Here is a 19,651-nt window from a genome sequence, read left to right on the forward strand (position 1 = left end):
AGGACAGGCAGATACAGAACAACAGGCAGGCTCGGGGTCAGGACAGGCTGGTACAGAACAACAGGCAGGCTTGGGGTCAGGACAGGCTGGCTCGGGGTCAGGACAGGCAGATACAGAACAACAGGCAGGCTCGGGGTCAGGACAGGCTGGCTCGGGGTCAGGACAGGCATAATGGTCAGGACCGGGGATACTAGGAAACAGAACCTGAGAAAGCAGGGAGCCGGGAATACACGCTGGTAAGACCTGACTAGATGAACAGGCAACAGACAAACAGAGAACACAGATATAAATACACTGGGGATAATGGGGAAGATGGGCGACACCTGGAGGGGGGTGGAGAAAAGCACAAAGACAGGTAAAACAGATTAGGGTGTGACACAAATAGAGCTATCCTGCCATATGACTTTAGGTCCTTACAATTAATTAAATGTTGTATACCTTTACTGACTTGGAATGGTACAGCTCACCAACGGATAGAGATCCAGAACTTTGTATCACCCAATTATGTCCAGACGTGAAAAGCTAGGTAGCCTATGACAATTTACTTCAGGTCCTTACCATTCACATGATATTATACTCATAGACATTACACTGAGTATACCAAACATGAATAACACCTTCCTAATATTGAGGTAAACCCCTTTTGCCCTCAGAACAGCCCCAATTCGTTGGGGCATGGACTCTACAAGGTGTCAAAAGTGTTCCACAGGGATGCTGGCCCATGTTGACTTCAATGCTTCCCACAGTTGTGTCAAGTTGGCTGGATGTCCTTTGGGTGGTGGACCATTCTTGATACAGATGGAAAACTGTTGTGCGTGAAAAACCCAATATACCACAGCTAAGGGCTGTTCTTACGCACAACGCAACACGGAATGCCTGGACACAGCCCTTAGCTGTTGTATATTGGCCATATATCACAAACCCCCGAAGTGCCTTATTGCTATTATAAACTGGTTACCAACGTAATTATAGCAATAAAAAGTCATGTTTTGTCATAACCATGGTATACAGTCTGATATACCACGACTTTCAGCCAATCAGCATTCAGGGCTCGAACCACTCAGTATACATTTCTGATTATACTGTTGATGAACTGTATACAGACGTAGAGCCAACTCATTATTTCTAGAGGTGAATAAAGCTTTCTAGGTTACCACCAGCCTTTTGACTTGAGGGTCACAACAGGCAAACCATTATTGTTAATAATATACAATATGCTCTGCACTGTAGACTTATCTAAGACTAATTAGAAGCAGAGACAAGAGTGTTAAGAAGAGGGAATGAATAGGCTGTTGTTTTGAACTTCAAAGTGATATTTCAGCTCTTCACCAGTGTTTTGATTAACTGGGTCAAGGACCACCTCTATTCTTTCTGTTTTAACCATCGAGTGTGTGTGTGTGTGTGTGTGTTTCTCAGTGTGTGTGTGTGTGTGTGTGTGTGTGTGTGTGTGTGTGTGTGTGTGTGTGTGTGTGTGTGTGTGTGTGTGTGTGTGTGTGTGTGTGTGTGTGTGTGTGTGTGTGTGTGTGTGTGTGTGTGTGTGTGTGTGTGTGTGTGTGTGTGTGTGTGTGTGTCATCTGTGTCTGTATATTTTAGTGTGTGTTGTTACCGGTTTAGTTTAACTGAGAGAGAGAGAGAGAGAGAGAGAGAGAGAGAGAGAGAGAGAGAGAGAGAGAGAGAGAGAGAGAGGGAGAGAGAGAACGAGAGAAGGATAAAGAGAGACACATACAGAACAGAGAAGGAAAGAGAAAGATATGCAATAACAACAATCATTTCTTCCTTCTGGTGTTGCCGTGTTATCTGATGCACTTTCCTGTGTTTCTGAGAATAACTCAAATACAATTTTCCGACTACAGTTCCAGATACGGCCAATCCATTTTTCACAGCCAGCTGGGTAGCAGTGAATGAGGAAGTCAAACGGTCACTTATCAGAAGGGAACCACTCTATACTGGGCCACTGGGGCTGACGGATGGCTCCTTTTAGAGCCCAGATGTTGCTTTTCTGCCGCTGTGATTCAGCTGGCACAGGTGTCGGGAAAAGAGAGAGACGTGGAAAGAGGATGGGAACACTCATTTGCTCGTTCCTTTGGCACTCTTTCTCTCCGGTCTCTCCCTCTGTTTGGCGTTAGCTTTGGAGATTTATTCCCAGAATCAGGACCAGTTTCTGCCAGCCTGCCTTTTGTTCTGAGTCCGTCTCTTCACACTCAATCATCACTAGGTGATTTACTGTGGATTAGTGTTCTCCTGTCCAACTTTTATGGTTGTTTATTGGGTACACATTTTGATTAAATAGCTGAAAAGGCTTTAATTAGACTTCTATGTGTGTGTGTGTGTGTGTGTGTGTGTGTGTGTGTGTGTGTGCATATTGCTGTGTGCGTTGCTACCCTTTTAGCTTAAATACACAGAGTCAAATCCAGATAACAGTGCTCATTTACAAGATGTATCATTGCCTTTTATTTTATTTGAATAATATGATATTTTTTATTAAACAGTTAGTTATTAGGTTGACTGTTCTAGAGTGTTCAAGAGTGTTACAGTGATATAATGTCTGATCCCTCCCTCCCTCCCTCCCTCCCTCCCTCCTCCCTCCCTCCCTCCCTCCCTCCCTCCCTCCCTCCCTCCCTCCCTCCCTCCCTCCCTCCCTCCCTCTCCAAACCTCTGTCCACGGCTCCCCCATACCTCCCTCCATCCATACCTCCAACCCTCCATCCCTCCCTCCCTCCATACCTCCCACCATCCATACCTCCCTCCATACCTCCCTCCACACCTCCATTCCCCTGTACCTCCCTCCGTCCCTCCCCATACCTTCCTCCATACCTCCCTCAATACCTCCCTCAATCCCCTCTATATCTTCCTCCATCCCCCCCATATCTCCCTCGATCCTCCATACCTCCTTCCATACTTACCCCCATCCCCCGTACATCCCTTTATACCTCCCATCATACCTCCCTCCATTTCTCCCTCCATACCTCCTGTCATACCTCGATCCATCCCCCCATTCCTCCGTCCACCCCCCATACATCCCTCCATACCTCCCTTCATACCTCCTGTTATACCTCCCTCCATCCCTCCATACCTCCTCCATCCCCCAATACCTTCCTCCATACCTCCCTCCATCCCCCATACCCCCATACCTCCCTCCATCCCCCATACCCCCATACCTCCCTCCATCCCCCGTACCTCCATACCTCCCTCCAGCCCCCATACCTCCCTCCAACCCCCATACCTCCCTCCATACCTCCCTCCATACCTCCCTCCACCCCATACCTCCTTTCATACCTCACTCAATTCATCCCCCGTACTTCCTTCCATAGGTCCCTCCATATCTCCCTCGATCACTCCCCCATACTTCCCTCCACACCTCCCTCCATACCACCCTACATCCCCCCCATACCTCCCTCCATACCTCCCTCCACCTCCCCATACCTCCCTCCATCCCTCCCCCATGACTCCCCCATACCTCCCTCCATACCTCCCCCCACCCGATCCATCCCTCCTCCATACCTCCCCACAACCCCCCATATCTCCCTCCATATCTCCCTCCATACCTCCCTCCCCATACCTCCCTCCATTCCTCCCTCCATCCCCCTTCATCCCTTCATCCCTCCCTCGTACCCCTCCATTCCCCCCTCCCTCCATCCATCCATCCATCCCGCCATCCCTCCATCCCTCCCTTCCTCCACCCCTTCCTGCCTCCCTCCCTCCCTCCCTCTAGGTTGTAATTTTACCTATAATGCTCCCCTAATGTTTGAGTGTCCAGTTATTTAGGAGAACATTCTATCTTCTGAGAACCCTTTTTAGAAGGTTTTGGTATTAAAGTTACGAGGACATTCCCTTAATGTCAAACAGAACTGATCTAGAACGTGGTTGCAATGTTCTTAGAATATACAACATTAATGTTATAGACACGTTTCATGCGACGTTGCAAGAACATTTATGCGTCCAGTTTTCAGAGGGTTAGGTGAATATTCCATCAATGTCCCGCCAAAAATACATAGCACATGTTTGCCATATTCTCAGAATATGTATGTTAATGTTCTCGACGCTTTCTATTGACATTAAGGGAGTGGTCTCTTGGAAACATCCCTTGCACATCACGGGAACATTCCTATGAAAACGTTAGCTAATGACCTAATGAGACTCATAAGGGAACGTTCTCTAAAGTTGTGGTAACATTTGTTGTTAGCTGTGTACCAGCCTCTCGCTCCCTCCTTTCCTCCTCCTCTCCCTCCCTCTCTCCAGTCTCTGTAATCTGTGTATTTTATGTTTGTGTGTGTGTCACTAACGTCTGCCTGCCTTGTTGAACACGAAGCCATTATTGGTATGAGTTCAGAACAAAGTAGTGGTGGGTTAATAAGGTTCAGGGCTGGGTCTGCTGTCAGGAGAGAGGGAGGCTCAGGGCTGGGTCGGCTGTCAGGAGAGATGGAGGGTCAGGGCTGGGTCTGCTGTCAGGAGAGATGGAGGGTCAGGGGGAGGGTCAGGGCTGGGTCTGCTGTCAGGAGAGAAGCAGGGTCAGGGCTGGGTCGGCTGTCAGGAGAGAGGCAGGGTCAGGGCTGGGTCTGCTGTCAGGAGAGAGGGAGGGTCAGGGCTGGGTCTGCTGTCAGGAGAGAGGGAGGGTCAGGGCTGGGTCTGCTGTCAGGAGAGAGGGAGGGTCAGGGGGAGGGTCAGGGCTGGGTCTGCTGTCAGGAGAGAGGGAGGGTCAGAGGGAGGGTCAGACATGGGTCTGCTGTCAGGAGAGAGGCAGGGTCAGGGCTGGGTCTGCTGTCAGGAGAGAGGGAGGGTCAGGGGGAGGGTCAGGGCTGGGTCTGCTGTCAGGAGAGAGGAAGGGTCAGGGGGAGGGTCAGGGCTGGGTCTGCTGTCAGGAGAGAGGGAGGGTCAGGGGGAGGGTCAGGGCTGGGTCTGCTGTCAGGAGAGAGGGAGGGTTAGGGCTGGGTCTGCTGTCAGGAGAGAGGGAGGGTCAGAGGGAGGGTCAGGGCTGGGTCAGCTGTCAGGAGAGAGGGAGCATCAGGTCTGGGTCGGCTGTAATAGAGAGGGAAGGTCAGAGGGAGGGTCAGAGCTGGGTCTGCTGTTAGGAGAGAGGGAGGGTCAGGGCTGGGTCTGAGGGTCAGGAGAGAGGGAGCGTCAGGGCTGGGTCTGCTGTCAGGAGAGAGGGAGGGTCAGGGGGAGGGTCAGGGCTGGGTCTGCTGTCAGAAGAGAGGGAGGGTCAGAGGGAGGGTCAGGCCTGGGTCTGCTGTCAGGAGAGATGGAGGGTAAGGGCGAGGGTTAGGTCTGGGTCTGCTGTCAGGAGAGAGGGAGGGTCAGGGCTGGGTCTGCTGTCAGGAGAGAAGCAGGGTCAGGGCTGGGTCGGCTGTCAGGAGAGAGGCAGGGTCAGGGCTGGGTCTGCTGTCAGGAGAGAAGCAGGGTCAGGGGCTGGGTCGGCTGTCAGGAGAGAGGCAGGGTCAGGGCTGGGTCTGCTGTCAGGAGAGAGGGAGGGTCAGGGCTGGGTCTGCTGTCAGGAGAGAGGGAGGGTCAGGGGGAGGGTCAGGGCTGGGTCTGCTGTCAGGAGAGAGGGAGGGTCAGAGGGAGGGTCAGGCCTGGGTCTGCTGTCAGGAGAGATGGAGGGTAAGGGCGAGGGTTAGGTCTGGGTCTGCTGTCAGGAGAGAGGGAGGGTCAGGGCTGGGTCTGCTGTCAGGAGAGAAGCAGGGTCAGGGCTGGGTCGGCTGTCAGGAGAGAGGCAGGGTCAGGGCTGGGTCTGCTGTCAGGAGAGAAGCAGGGTCAGGGCTGGGTCGGCTGTCAGGAGAGAGGCAGGGTCAGGGCTGGGTCTGCTGTCAGGAGAGAGGGAGGGTCAGGGCTGGGTCTGCTGTCAGGAGAGAGGGAGGGTCAGGGGGAGGGTCAGGGCTGGGTCTGCTGTCAGGAGAGAGGGAGGGTCAGAGGGAGGGTCAGACATGGGTCTGCTGTCAGGAGAGAGGCAGGGTCAGGGCTGGGTCTGCTGTCAGGAGAGAGGGAGCGTCAGGGCTGGGTCTGCTGTCAGGAGAGAGGGAGCGTCAGGGCTGGGTCTGCTGTCAGGAGAGAGGGAGCGTCAGGGCTGGGTCTGCTGTCAGGAGAGAGGGAGGGTCAGAGGGAGGGTTAGGTCTGGGTCTGCTGTCAGGAGAGAGGGAGGGTCAGGGCTGGGTCGGCTGTCAGAGAGAGGGAAGGTCAGAGGGAGGGTCAGGGCTGGGTCAGCTGTCAGGAGAGAGGGAGGGTGGAGGGAGGGTCAGGGCTGGGTCAGCTGTCAGGAGAGAGGGAGGGTGGAGGGTGAGAGAGAGAGAGGGAGATGAAGGGAGTGTCAGGTCTGGGTCTGCTGTCAAGAGAGAGGGAAAGCGGGAGGGTGAGAGGGAGAGAGAGAGATGAAGGGAGTGTCAGGTCTGGGTGTACTGTCAGGAGAGAGGGAAAGAGGGAGGGTGGAGGGTGAGACGGAGAGAGAGAGATGAAGGGAGTGTCAGGTCTGGGTCTGCTGTCATGAGAGAGGGAAAGAGGGAGGATGGAGGGTGAGAGGGGGAGAGAGAGGGTCAGGGCTGGGTCAGCTGTCAGGAGAGAGTGAAAGAGGGAGGGTGGAGTGTGAGAGGGTGAGAGAGAGGGTCAGAGGGAGGGTCAGGGCTGGGTTGACTGTTAGGAGACTGAGAAAGAGGGAGAAAAGAGCCATTCAATTCTACAACCACCTAAAATGAAACCATTCCCAAACCTTCCATAACAAAGCCATCACCTACAGAGAGATGTACCTGGAGAAGAGTCCCCTAAGCAAGCTGCTCCTGGGGCTCTGTTCACAAACACAAACAGACCCCACAGAGCCCCAGGACAGCAACACAATTAGACCCATCCAATTCACGAGAAAACAAAAAGATAACTACTTGATTAATTAACAAAACAAACTGAGCAAACTAGAATGCTGTTTGGCCGTAAACAGAGAGTACACAGTGGCAGAATACCTGACCACTGTGACTGACCCAAAATGATGTGGAAACTGAGCTGCACTTCCTAACCTCTTGCCAAGTGTTTGACCATATTAGCCATGGGTGTAAAGTACTTAAGTAAAAATACTTTAAAGTACTACTTAACTTAAGTAGTTTTTTGGGGTATCTGTACTTCACTTTACTATTTACATTTTTGACTACTTTTACTTTTACTTTTACTTCACTACCTTCCTTAAGAAAATATTGTACTATTTACTCCATACATTTTCCTTGACACCCAAACGTACTTGTTACATTTTGAATGCTTAGCAGGACAGGACAATAGTCAAATTCACTCACTTATCAACCAAACATCCCTGGTCATCCCTACTGCCTCTGATCTGGAGGAACACTAAACAGAGAACATCCCTGGTCATCCCTACTGCCTCTGATCTGGAGGACTCACTAAACAGAGAACATCCCTGGTCATCCCTACTGCCTCTGATCTGGAGGACTCACTAAACAGAGAACATCCCTGGTCATCCCTACTGCCTCTGATCTGGAGGACTCACTAAACAGAGAACATCCCTGGTCATCCCTACTGCCTCTGATCTGGAGGACTCACTAAACAGAGAACATCCCTGGTCATCCCTACTGCCTCTGATCTGGCGAACTCACTAAACACAAATGCTTTGTTTGTAAATTATGACTGAGTGTTGGAGTGTGCCCCTGGCTTTCCGTAAATAAAACAAGAAAATGGTGCTTAATCTGGTTTGCTTAATATAAGGAATTTGAAATGATTTATACTTTTACTTTTGATACTTAAGTATGTTTTAAACCAAACCCTTTTGACATTTACTCAAGTAGTATTTTACTGGGTGACTTGTACTTTTTCTTGAGTCATTTTTTATTAAGGAATATTTCCTTTTACTCAAGTATGACAGATGGATACTTTTTCCATCACTGCATATTGAGACACATATTTCCCTCAGATTACACAGACCTCCAAATAATTTGAAAACAAATCCAATTTTGATAACCTCACATATCTATTAGGTGAAATAACACAGTGTGTCATCACAGCAGCAAGATTTGTGACCTGTTGCCACAAGAAAAGTGCAACCAATGAAGAACAAAAACCATTGTAAAAACAACTCAAATGTATGTTTATTTATCTTCCCTTTTGTACTTTACCTGCACACAATTTACATTTTAATTGCACACAATTTGGCATTTGAAATGTCTTTATTCTTTTGGAAGTTTTGTGAGTGTAATGTTTACTGTTCATTATTTATAGTTTATATCACTTTTGTTTATTATCTATTTCACTTGTTTTGGTAATGTAAACATATGTTCCCATGCCAATAAAGCCCCTTATATTGAAATTGAAATTGAATTGCGAGGGAGGGAAGGAAGGGAGAGGGAGAGATGGAGAGAGCGAGGGAGGGTCGGCGGGAGGGAGGGTCAGGCCTGGGTTGGCTGTCAGGAGACTGGGAGCGAGGGAGGGAAGGTCGAGGGGGGGGGGAAAGATGGAGAGAGAAGGAGAGAGGGAGGGAAGGAGGAGGGGAGGGAAAGATGCAGAGAGAAGGAGAGAGGGAGGGAAGGAGGAGGGGAGGGAAATATGCAGAGAGAAGGAGAGAGGGAGGGAAGGAGGAGGGGAGGGAAAGATGCAGAGAGAAGGAGAGAGGGAGGGAAGGAGGAGGGGAGGGAAAGATGCAGAGAGAAGGAGAGAGGGAGGGAAGGAGGAGGGGAGGGAAAGATGCAGAGAGAAGGAGAGAGGGAGGGAAGGAGGAGGGGAGGGAAAGATGCAGAGAGAAGGAGAGAGGGAGGGAAGGAGGAGGGGAGGGAAAGATGCAGAGAGAAGGAGAGAGGGAGGGAAGGAGGAGGGGAGGGAAAGATGCAGAGAGAAGGAGAGAGGGAGGGAAGGAGGAGGGGAGGGAAATATGCAGAGAGAAGGAGAGAGGGAGGGAAGGAGGAGGGGAGGGAAAGATGCAGAGAGAAGGAGAGAGGGAGGGAAGGAGGAGGGGAGGGAAATATGCAGAGAGAAGGAGAGAGGGAGGGAAGGAGGAGGGGAGGGAAATATGCAGAGAGAAGGAGAGAGGGAGGGAAGGAGGAGGGGAGGGAAAGATGCAGAGAGAAGGAGAGAGGGAGGGAAGGAGGAGGGGAGGGAAAGATGCAGAGAGAAGGAGAGAGGGAGGGAAGGAGGAGGGGAGGGAAAGATGCAGATAGAAGGAGAGAGGGAGGGAAGGAGGAGGGGAGGGAAAGATGCAGAGAGAAGGAGAGAGGGAGGGAAGGAGGAGGGGAGGGAAAGATGCAGAGAGAAGGAGAGAGGGAGGTGGGGTCGGAGGGATGGAGGGTCAAGACTGCTTTGGCTATCAGAAGATTGGAACAAACCAGGATGAAGGGAGGGTAGGGGGAGAGAAGGGGGTTGGTGGGTAGGGGGTGTGGGGGATGAATCAGAATTAGTTGTCTAACATAGATAATTAAGATGTTTTATTAGTATAATATGCTTATGTGAGATACTTGTCATTAGAAAGTGTCCTTTGGACTATGGTGTCTTTCAGTTGCACATTTCCCTTAGCTGGGGCTCAGTCACTTGGGGCCCAGAGAGGGGAGAGGTCAGACTTGTTTTTTACATGTCTCTGTTGCTATGCAGAATATCAGCAAGAGAGGAGGACAGAATGAAACATTGTCTTCATATGTGAATGTGTCTTTACCTATTCTTAAACCATGTGGAGGGATGGCGTGATTAATGGGGAACCAATTATTTGTCTCTACAATGTCTGTGCGCAGGTCACTCCCCTCAGTGAGCTTGTCCAGGAGTGGGAACAAGAGGTGTCTTACTGAGGATGGGCCTCTATGAGATAGCACTGACAGAGGAGATTTATGGTGTATAAGAACGCCTAAAAAGCATTCCAGAGGACATGAGCTAATGGTTTTGTACTATACCGTACCAGGGAGGGACGGTTCTAGGGAGACCAGACACTGGTCTAAATAATGACTCTGTTGATATAACAGTTGCTGTCTGCTATATTTTATGGATATCTTTCAGACAAAACCTTAACCTTTGTGAACTGGCGCATCATTGAAAGTCAAGTGCTTTTGCAAAAGCTCTTAATTATTAAAGATGTAGTTTAAGTATAACTCTGACTGGTGTGTAAAGTTTGTAACTCTCCTCATTTGGTAATGCAGAAATTAGCCACCACAGGGGACAGGGGTCAAGGCTGGGTCAAGGCTGGGTTAGTTGTCAGGAGACTAAAGCAGATTAAGAGGAAACTGTGTAGACTTCTGTAATGCAATCGTGGTTACAGCCCCCATCCTCCCTAGCCTCCTATGCGGTACACTGTACATGTATCAAAATATAACATCTGGCTTTATGTGACTACTGCTAGAGGTAAGGACAGGCATTGATAGCATGGTATGTAGTGGGCATGAGACATGAGACACATCAAATATATAATACAAATACTGAGCTACAGTATATTGTATGCAAAAAAAAATTGAAATTATTTTATACTCATTTTATACTACAATTGCTTTTAAGTAATAAAATAATAAAATACATTTTAAAAAAGATAGGGGCAAAATGATTGGCACTGCTGTTTTCAATACTGGAGCACCCTCCCCTTATGAGGATAACGCCACTGAGCCTTTTTCTAGAATGTTTTATGAGATTGGAGAACATGTTGGGAATGATGAAAAAAAAAAGGAATGACATTTTGATTCCGCAATCACTCACTTAGCATATCAAAGGGCTTTGCTACGGTGTTCCCTCAGTGAACCCAACGTTAATAGACAAACAGCAAGTCATTCATTTAGGAAGGTAATCTACCCCCACTCTCTCTCTCTCTGCAGCTCTTGCTTTTTCGGCGCTCGTTTTTTTCTGTGTGTCGGGTCAGCCAAAGTGTTTGAGAGAAAACAAAGATTGAAGGGGTCGGTTGTTGCCATCAACCTTGAGCCAAACTCTGTCTCTCTCTCTCTCTCTCTGATACACGCACGCACACACACTCACAAACATACACCTTACACCCCCCACACCGCCCCACACACATCCGTCTTGCTCTGCTTGACTCAACTTCAAAGTAATTTACGGTTGGGATGGAGGGCCACCTCTGAAACAGCATGTGTGTTTGGAGGGGAAGAAAACATATTAGCCTTAATATTTCAGATCAATTCTAGGTTCTATCAATGTAATTGTTTGCATCAGTTTGTCAACTTCATACACAGACAATGAATGCAATATAAATTGCAATTTAATGTCTAATTTTTTATTTATTTTTATAATAAAACACTTAGGCTTCTACTTCCAGCTTATACATACTATATACCTTTTACGGACACAGTATATTTTACATGAGTTATCTTTTGTTTGTTTTTGGTCCCATGCTTCAGCTCCCCTCAACCCCTCCCATCTATCTCTGAAGACCATCCAGTCCCAGCCTTCTGCTACCCTCAACCCCTCCCATCTATCTCTGAAGACCATCCAGTCCCAGCCTTCTGCTACCCTCAACCCCTCCCATCTATCTCTGAAGACCATCCAGTCCCAGCCTTCAGCTCCCCTCAACCCCTCTCATCTATCTCTGAAGACCATCCAGTCCCATCCTTCAGCTCCCCTCAACCCCTCCCATCTATCTCTGAAGACCATCCAGTCCCATCCTTCAGCTCCCCTCAACCCCTCCCATCTATCTCTGAATACCATCCAGTCCCAGCCTTCAGCTACCCTCAACCCCTCCCATCTATCTCTGAAGACCGTCCAGTCCCATCCTTCAGCTATCCTCAACCCGTCCCATCTATCTCTGAAGACCATCCAGTCCCAGCCTTCAGCTACCCTCAACCCCTCCCATCTATCTCTGAAGACCGTCCAGTCCCATCCTTCAGCTATCCTCAACCCGTCCCATCTATCTCTGAAGACCATCCAGTCCCAGCCTTCAGCTCCCCTCAACCCCTCCCATCTATCTCTGAAGACCGTCCAGTCCCATCCTTCAGCTACCCTCAACCCGTCCCATCTATCTCTGAAGACCATCCAGTCCCAGCCTTCAGCTCCCCTCAACCCCTCCCATCTATCTCTGAAGACCATCCAGTCCCAGCCTTCTGCTACCCTCAACCCCTCCCATCCCTCCATCTCTCCATCCTTCCATCTCTCCATCACTCCATCTATCATCCCTTCGTCTATCCATCCTTCCATCTCTCCATCTCTCCATCCCTCCATCTATCCATCCTTCCAGCTGAGCAGAATCACAGACAGAAACTCCTCTAGAAGGGAGAGGAGCTTTGGCTGTGAAAAGGGTCAGCTTTGTGTGTTTAGCTGTGAAAAGGGTCAGCTTTGGCTGTGAAAAGGGTCAGCTTTGGCTGTGAAAAGGGTCAGCTTTGTGTGTGTTTCGCTGTGAAAAGGGCAGCTTTGTGTGTGTTTGGCTGTGAAAAGGGTCAACTTTGTGTGTGTTTGGCTGTGAAAAGGGTCAGCTTTGGCTGTGAAAAGGGTCAGCTTTGGCTGTGAAAAGGGTCAGCTTTGGCTGTGAAAAGGGTCAGCTTTGTGTGTGTTTGGCTGTGAAAAAGGTCAGCTTTGTGTGTTTAGCTGTGAAAAAGGTCAGCTTTGTGTGTGTTTGGCTGTGAAAAGAGTCAGCTTTGTGTGTGTTTGGCTGTGAAAAGGGTCAGCTTTGTGTGTGTTTGGCTGTGAAAAGGGTCAGCTTTGGCTGTGAAAAGGGTCAGCTTTGGCTGTGAAAAGGGTCAGCTTTGTGTGTGTTTGGCTGTGAAAAGGGTCAGCTTTGTGTGTTTAGCTGTGAAAAAGGTCAGCTTTGTGTGTGTTTGGCTGTGAAAAGGGTCAGCTTTGGCTGTGAAAAGGGTCAGCTTTGGCTGTGAAAAGGGTCAGCTTTGGCTGTGAAAAGGGTCAGCTTTGTGTGTGTTTGGCTTTGAAAAGGGCAGCTTTGTGTGTGTTTGGCTGTGAAAAGGGTCAGCTTTGTGTGTTCAGCTGTGAAAAAGGACAGCTTTGTGTGTGTTTGGCTGTGAAAAGGGTCAGCTTTGTGTGTGTTTGCCTGAACTCTCCTCATACTCCTCTACTGTAGCCAAATAGGCAACGGTGAAACAACCCCCGCTTTTCTAGCCACTGTTCTGCTCCTGACAGTTCCAAGAACTGCTCTAAAACTGGTCACATGCTAGGAACATTCCACATCTTCACAGGTACCTCGCTGCTCCTAAAATTGCCCACATGGACTCCACTCATTCTAACCCACCACAAGTCCCCTTACGTGATCCCCAAAGCCTTCTCACTGCTCCTAGTGACAGAATTAGGACAGCCACTGCATAGCGGGGAATTAAAGATGAAAAGGAGAAGTAGACAGAGGAATGAGTAAAGAAATGTATGACACACAAAAGGAATGAGTAAAACCAGATGACAGGAGAAGATGCTTCTTACTAGGCTCCTGGGGCGGAGTAGTTTTAACCTGTGTTCTTTCTGTCTCATTCTTACTCTCATTCTACCTACCTACCTACCTACCTACCTACCTACCTACCTGCCTACCTGCCTACCTACCTGCCTGCCTGCCTGCCTGCCTGTCGGTGTTTCTCTCTCTCTCCCTCATCCAACATGTCTACGCCTCCAATCCCGAAGGGAGCATCAAACAGCAGGAGCGTCAGGATGGGGAAGCATGGTTCTCCGGTAGACAGACAGCCCCTTCTAATGTCTGCTGTTGGGAAGGTGAGGAACACCAGGGGGTCGTGTTTGTGCCCACATTTACCCAGCATGCCCCTGTTAATTATTCAGCCAAACCGTCAGCCTCCGCCAGCGAGTCGTGGTTGTGCTTCGATAGCGGGATGAGCCGCTAGACCAGTGTTTAACGTCTAGCTGTTTAGTACAGAGAAGAAAAGTCAAGCTTTTGAGTCTTCTCTACATGATACTGCATGTTCAGTCGACTTAAGTCTTTCCCTTCTCTCTCTCTCTTTCTCACTCACACAATCTCTCGCTCTCTCACTCTCTCTCTCTTTCTCTCTCCCTCTCTCTCTCTCTCGCACTCTCTCAGCTCTGTCTCACATTCCTCTCCCTCCCTTCCTCTCTGTGTAGATCAGTGCTTTTCACCACTATACGGTGAGAGTATTTGTCATAACTGTCACACTATAAGATATGTGGGCTTATCTTGACATTTAAGGACATCAACACATCTACCCAAAACTCAATGCGCTCAATTCAAACTCTATCAAACGAGGAGTAGCTGTTGATTAAGGACATGTTATAAAAAATAAAATACAAAAATGTGTCTCTTTATAGTGAACTTCTTTTTAAAAGGGCCAGCCCATAGGGCTCTGGTTAAAAGTAGTGCACTATATAGGGAATAGGGGGCCATTTGGGTTTCCCATATACCTTCAGTGGTTGATGGGCTTTGGCTGTTTATCAGCAGTTATCTGGTGCTAAAATATCATCTTTATAACACGGACAAATCTGGGCATTCAGCAGCCGTCCAGCCCCTGCACTTCCTGCCAAAACACTCCTCCAACACCTTCTGCGGTTTATTACTTAGGAGCACACACACACACACACACACACACACACACACACACACACACACACACACACACACACACACACACACACACACACACATACTCATACACCATTGTTTCCCAAACTCGGTCCTGGGGTCCCCCTGGGTGCACGTTTTGTTTTTGCCGTAGCACTACCCAGCTGATTCAAATAAATACAGCTTGATGATGAGTTGGTTATTTGAATCAGCTGTGTAGTGCTAGGACAAAAAACTAAATGTGCACCCATGGAGGGCCCCGGGACCGCGTTTTGGAAACACTGGTGTAAACATACACGCACCAATGTCCGCATGCAAACTCACATACCCACACACACACTCACACACATGCACACTCACACATCCCTCACCACCAACAAACACCCCCCACCCCCTCCATCCCTCCATCCTCACTCCAAACCCAATCTATCTGCAGCAGCCCACTACTGTCATAAAGGAAAGAGGAAAACGTGTGTGTGTGTGTGTGTGTGTGTGTGTGTGTGTGTGTGTGTGTGTGTGTGTGTGTGTGTGTGTGTGTGTGTGTGTGTGTGTGTGTGTGTGTATGTAGTGCCTTTGTGTGTAGTAAAGCAGGCCCTCCACCTCCATTGCTAATCCATGCTGACATGTCCTGTCTCTAACAGTATGATTAATGTGAAGCTCAGACCGCGACCGACGGGACGCATTTAATGTCATCCGGCTACAATATCACCCTCAGCCACCATCACCCATCAACCACCATCAGCCACCATCAACCACCATCTCCCACCATCCCCCATCAGCCCCCATCACCCACCATCACCCACTATCCCCCACCATCTCCCACCCTCACCCACCATCACCCACCATCAGCCACTATCCCCCACCATCAGCCACCATCTCCCACCATCCCCCATCAGCCCCCATCACCCACCATCCCCCACCATCAGCCACCATCTCCCACCATCCCCCATCAGCCCCCATCACCCACCATCACCCACTATCCCCCACCATCTCCCACCCTCACCCACCCTCACCCACCATCTCCCACCATCCCCCATCAGCCCCCATCACCCACCATCACCCACTATCCCCCACCATCTCCCACCCTCAGCCACCATCACCCACCATCACCCACCATCAGCCACCATCTCCCACCATCCCCCATCAGCCCCCATCACCCACTATCCCCCACCATCTCCCACCCTCAGCCACCATCACCCACCATCTCCCACCATCCCCCATCAGCCCCCATCACCCACCATCACCCACTATCCCCCCACCATCTCCCACCCTCAGCCACCCTCACCCACCATCTCCCACCATCCCCCATCAGCCCCCATCACCCACCATCACCCACTATCCCCCACCATCTCCCACCCTCAGCCACCCTCACCCACCATCACCCACCATCACCCACCATCACCCACCATCAGCCACCATCTCCCACCATCAGCCACCATCAGCCACCATCACCCACCATCCCCCATCACCCACCATCACCCACCATTCCCCATCAGCCCCCATCTCCCACCCTCAGCCACCATCACCCACCATCCCCCATCAGCCCCCATCACCCACTATCCCCCACCATCTCCCACCCTCAGCCACCCTCACCCACCATCACCCACCATCACCCACCATCACCCACTATCCCCCACCATCTCCCACCCTCAGCCACCCTCACCCACCATCACCCACCATCACCCACCATCACCCACCATCAGCCACCATCTCCCACCATCAGCCACCATCACCCACCATCACCCACCATCCCCCATCACCCACCATCACCCACCATTCCCCATCAGCCCCCATCTCCCACCCTCAGCCACCATCACCCACCATCCCCCATCAGCCCCCATCACCCACCATCACCCACCATCCCCCATCAGCCCCCATCACCCACCATCACCCACCATCCCCCACCATCTCCCACCCTCAGCCACCATCCCCCATCAGCCCCCATCACCCCCATCACCCACTATCCCCCACCATCTCCCACCCTCAGCCACCATCACCCACCATCCCCCATCAGCCACCATCACCCACCCTCAGCCACCATCAACCACCATCATCCACCATCCCCCACCATCCCCCACCATCAGCCCCCATCACCCACCATCACCCACTATCCCCTACCATCTCCCACCATCAGCCACCCTCAGCCACCATCACCCACCATCAGCCACCATCAGCCACCATCCCCCCACCATCACCCACCATCCCCCCACCATCACCCACCATCACCCACCCTCAGCCACCATCCCCCCACCATCCCCCACCATCAGCCACCATCACCTACCACCCCCCCACCGTCAGCCACCGTCAGCCACCGTCAGCCACCATCCACCCACCATCAGCCACCATCAGCCACCATCCACCCACCATCAGCCACCATCAGCCACCATCCCCCCACCATCAGCCACCATCAGCTACCGTCAGCCCCGCTGCCCACAAATGAGAGTAGTGCACATGTCATAAATCCTGTGGCATGTTGTCCATTTCCATTAGTATCTATGGATTATTTATTCTCTGGTGAAAACTTTTTTTTATTTTTTTATGTGGCGCTCATAAATCTATCTATCACTCTGATGAAAGAAGAGGGAGGGAGAAAAAAGAGAGGAGAGGGAGAGATGGGGAGGGAGAGGCAGAGAGAGAGATATTTGTGACCTGTTGCCACAAGAAAAGGGCAACCAGTGAAGAACAAACACCATTGTAAATACAACCAATATTTATGTTTATTTATTTTCCCTTTTGTACTTTAACCATTTGCACATCGTTACAGCACTGTATATATACGTAATATGACATGTGAAGTGTCTTTATTCTTTTGGAACTTCTGTGAGTGTTATGTTTACTGTTCATTTTTATTGTTTATTTCACTTTTGTATATTATCTACATCACTTGCTTTGGCAATGTTAACATATGTTTCCCACGCCAATAAAGCCCCTTGAATTGAATTGAATTGAGAGAAAGAGAGAGTGATGGAGTGGATTGTGTTGGCTCAAAGTCTGAGATGCTTTTACCTTACCTTTAGTTCCTTATTGACTTTTTTGTCACTTTGATTTGGGTTGTCTCTCCCTGACAATATCCTCTTCATCTAATGGTTACTAATCTATTGTTGAAGAGTAGGAGGAAATCCCTTGACATTTGCCAGCTAATTCAAGTGTTCTCAAGTCTAGGTGAACCAAAAGTTTTTTGGGTGTGTGTGTCCCAAATGGCACCCTATAACCCTTTCTAGTGCACTACTTTTGACCAGGGCCAATATAGGAAATAGGGTACAATTTGGAACACACCGCTGGACTGATATGGAGTACTTGGCGCAAACTGCGTAGCCTTTAATTCCTTTCCCTTGACTCCCCAAGCCCCTGAGTATTTTCCCTTTGGCATTTGCTCAGCGTTCCATGCTAACACACAACTTAATCAGAATGGATGGTTCAATTTCAACCGGTGCAACATTCCCGTCCCACGCTATCGTCTCATATAATATAGGACTGTAAAGGTGTAAACCTCAGTAGATACGAGAGAAAATGATTCTATGAAAGCTGTTGCCAAGATACAGTGGAGAAAGAGAGAGGGGGGGAAAAGGAGTGGAATAGAGCAGGAGAGGAAGACGAGAGAAGAAGAGGTGTTCAGTAGCTGAGAGAAGTTGAACTAGCTAGCTTGCTTCCCTGGGCTTGCATCATTAGCGACATTACCCCATCATCACCCTTGTCATTCTCTCTCTATATACCATTCCCCTAGCCAAGAACAGCTTCTGAACATTGGTGGTGAGGAATGCAGCTTGTTAGTCAACGCCCCGGCAGTAGACAGACTGAGACACCGTAACAGATGGACTGTTTAAACTCCCCACCATGTCATCTTGTTTAATAAAAGGCAATCAGTCTGCTTCCTTGTTTTAACAGACATTAAACCAGAGATAGAGAGAGACAGAGAGAGAAGTCTTGACATTTAGGAAACAATCACAGGCATAGTCGAATGTCAAGGACACATTGTCGAAGTATCGAGCGTTTCTCTGTGTAGGATAAGAGTTCTTGTCTAGGGATTATAGAGGGTCATAGAATTGGCCACTCTCAGTACAAATTGATATCAAAGGCTTGTCCTTTAACTTGAGGTCTATTTCTAATAGAAACACAATGGCTGTGAATAAATCATGGCTATTCACCTTTTCTCCAGCTGTGTCTGTACTAGAGCACGTTGTCTGTGTGTGTGTGTCTGTCTGTGTGTATGTGTGTGTGTGTTATTGTGCCTGTGCCCCTGGAAATGTCAGCCACACACTCCACTGACCCCACTGGGGATGGGAAAAGGTAGAGAAGGACAGGTACAGGGGGACAAGTAGAGGGGGACAGTCAGAGGGGGACAGTCAGAGGGAGACAGTCAGAGGGGGACAGGTAGAGGAACAGGTAGAGGGGGACAGTCAGAGGGGGACAGTCAGAGGGGGACAGTCAGAGGGAACAGGTATAGGGGACAGGCAGAGGGGGACAGGCAGAGGGGGACAGGCGGAGGGGGACAGGTGGAGGGGGACAGGTAGAGGTGACAGGTAGAGGGGGACAGTCAGAGGGGAACAGGTAGAGGGGGACAGTCAGAGGGGGACAGGTAGAGGTGACAGGTAGAGGGGGACAGTCAGAGGGGGACAGGTAGAGGTGACAGGTAGAGGGGGCAGTCAGAGCGGGACAGTCAGAGGGGGATAGTCAGAGGGAACAGGTATAGGGGACAGGTAGAGGGGGACAGGCAGAGGGGGACAGGTAGAGGGGACAGTCAGAGGGGGACAGTCAGAGGGGGATAGTCAGAGGGAACAGGTATAGGGGACAGGTAGAGGGGGACAGGCAGAGGGGGACAGGTAGAGGGGACAGGCAGAGGGGGACAGGCAGAGGGGGACAGGCAGTGGGGAACAGGCAGAAGGGGACAGGTAGAGGGGACAGGCAGAGGGGGACAAGCTGAGGGAACAACTAGAGGGGGACAGGCAGAGGGGGACAGGTACAGGGGACAGGTAGAGGGGACAGGTAGGGGGACAGGTAGAGGGGACAGGCACCGGGAACAGATAGAGGTGACAGGCAAGGGGGACAGGTATAGGGGACAGGTAGAGGGGGACAGGTAAATGGGACAGGTGGATGGGACAGGTGTGGGGAACTGATAAAGGGGACAGACAAAGGGGACAGATAAAGGGGACAGATTGAGCGGGACAGGTAGATGGGTTGATGGGACACATGCACATGCACACGCCCACACACACACACACACACACACACACACACACA

The 19,651-nt window shown here is 50.2% G+C and overlaps 1 protein-coding gene across 1 annotated transcript; it reads left to right on the top strand.

Moving 5' to 3' along the window:
• Window positions 1–13,546: 13,546 nt before the first annotated feature.
• LOC106608209 (leucine-rich repeat extensin-like protein 5) lies at window positions 13,547–16,853 on the top strand. Its single transcript, XM_014206020.2, has 3 exons — window positions 13,547–13,557; window positions 13,960–13,983; window positions 15,071–16,853. Exons 1-3 carry the CDS (start codon window positions 13,547–13,549, stop codon window positions 16,851–16,853), a joined length of 1,818 nt encoding a protein of 605 aa, XP_014061495.2.
• Window positions 16,854–19,651: the final 2,798 nt, after the last annotated feature.

The sequence above is a fragment of the Salmo salar genome, chromosome ssa06 (assembly GCF_905237065.1).
Source record: "Salmo salar chromosome ssa06, Ssal_v3.1, whole genome shotgun sequence".
Taxonomy (NCBI): domain Eukaryota; kingdom Metazoa; phylum Chordata; class Actinopteri; order Salmoniformes; family Salmonidae; genus Salmo; species Salmo salar.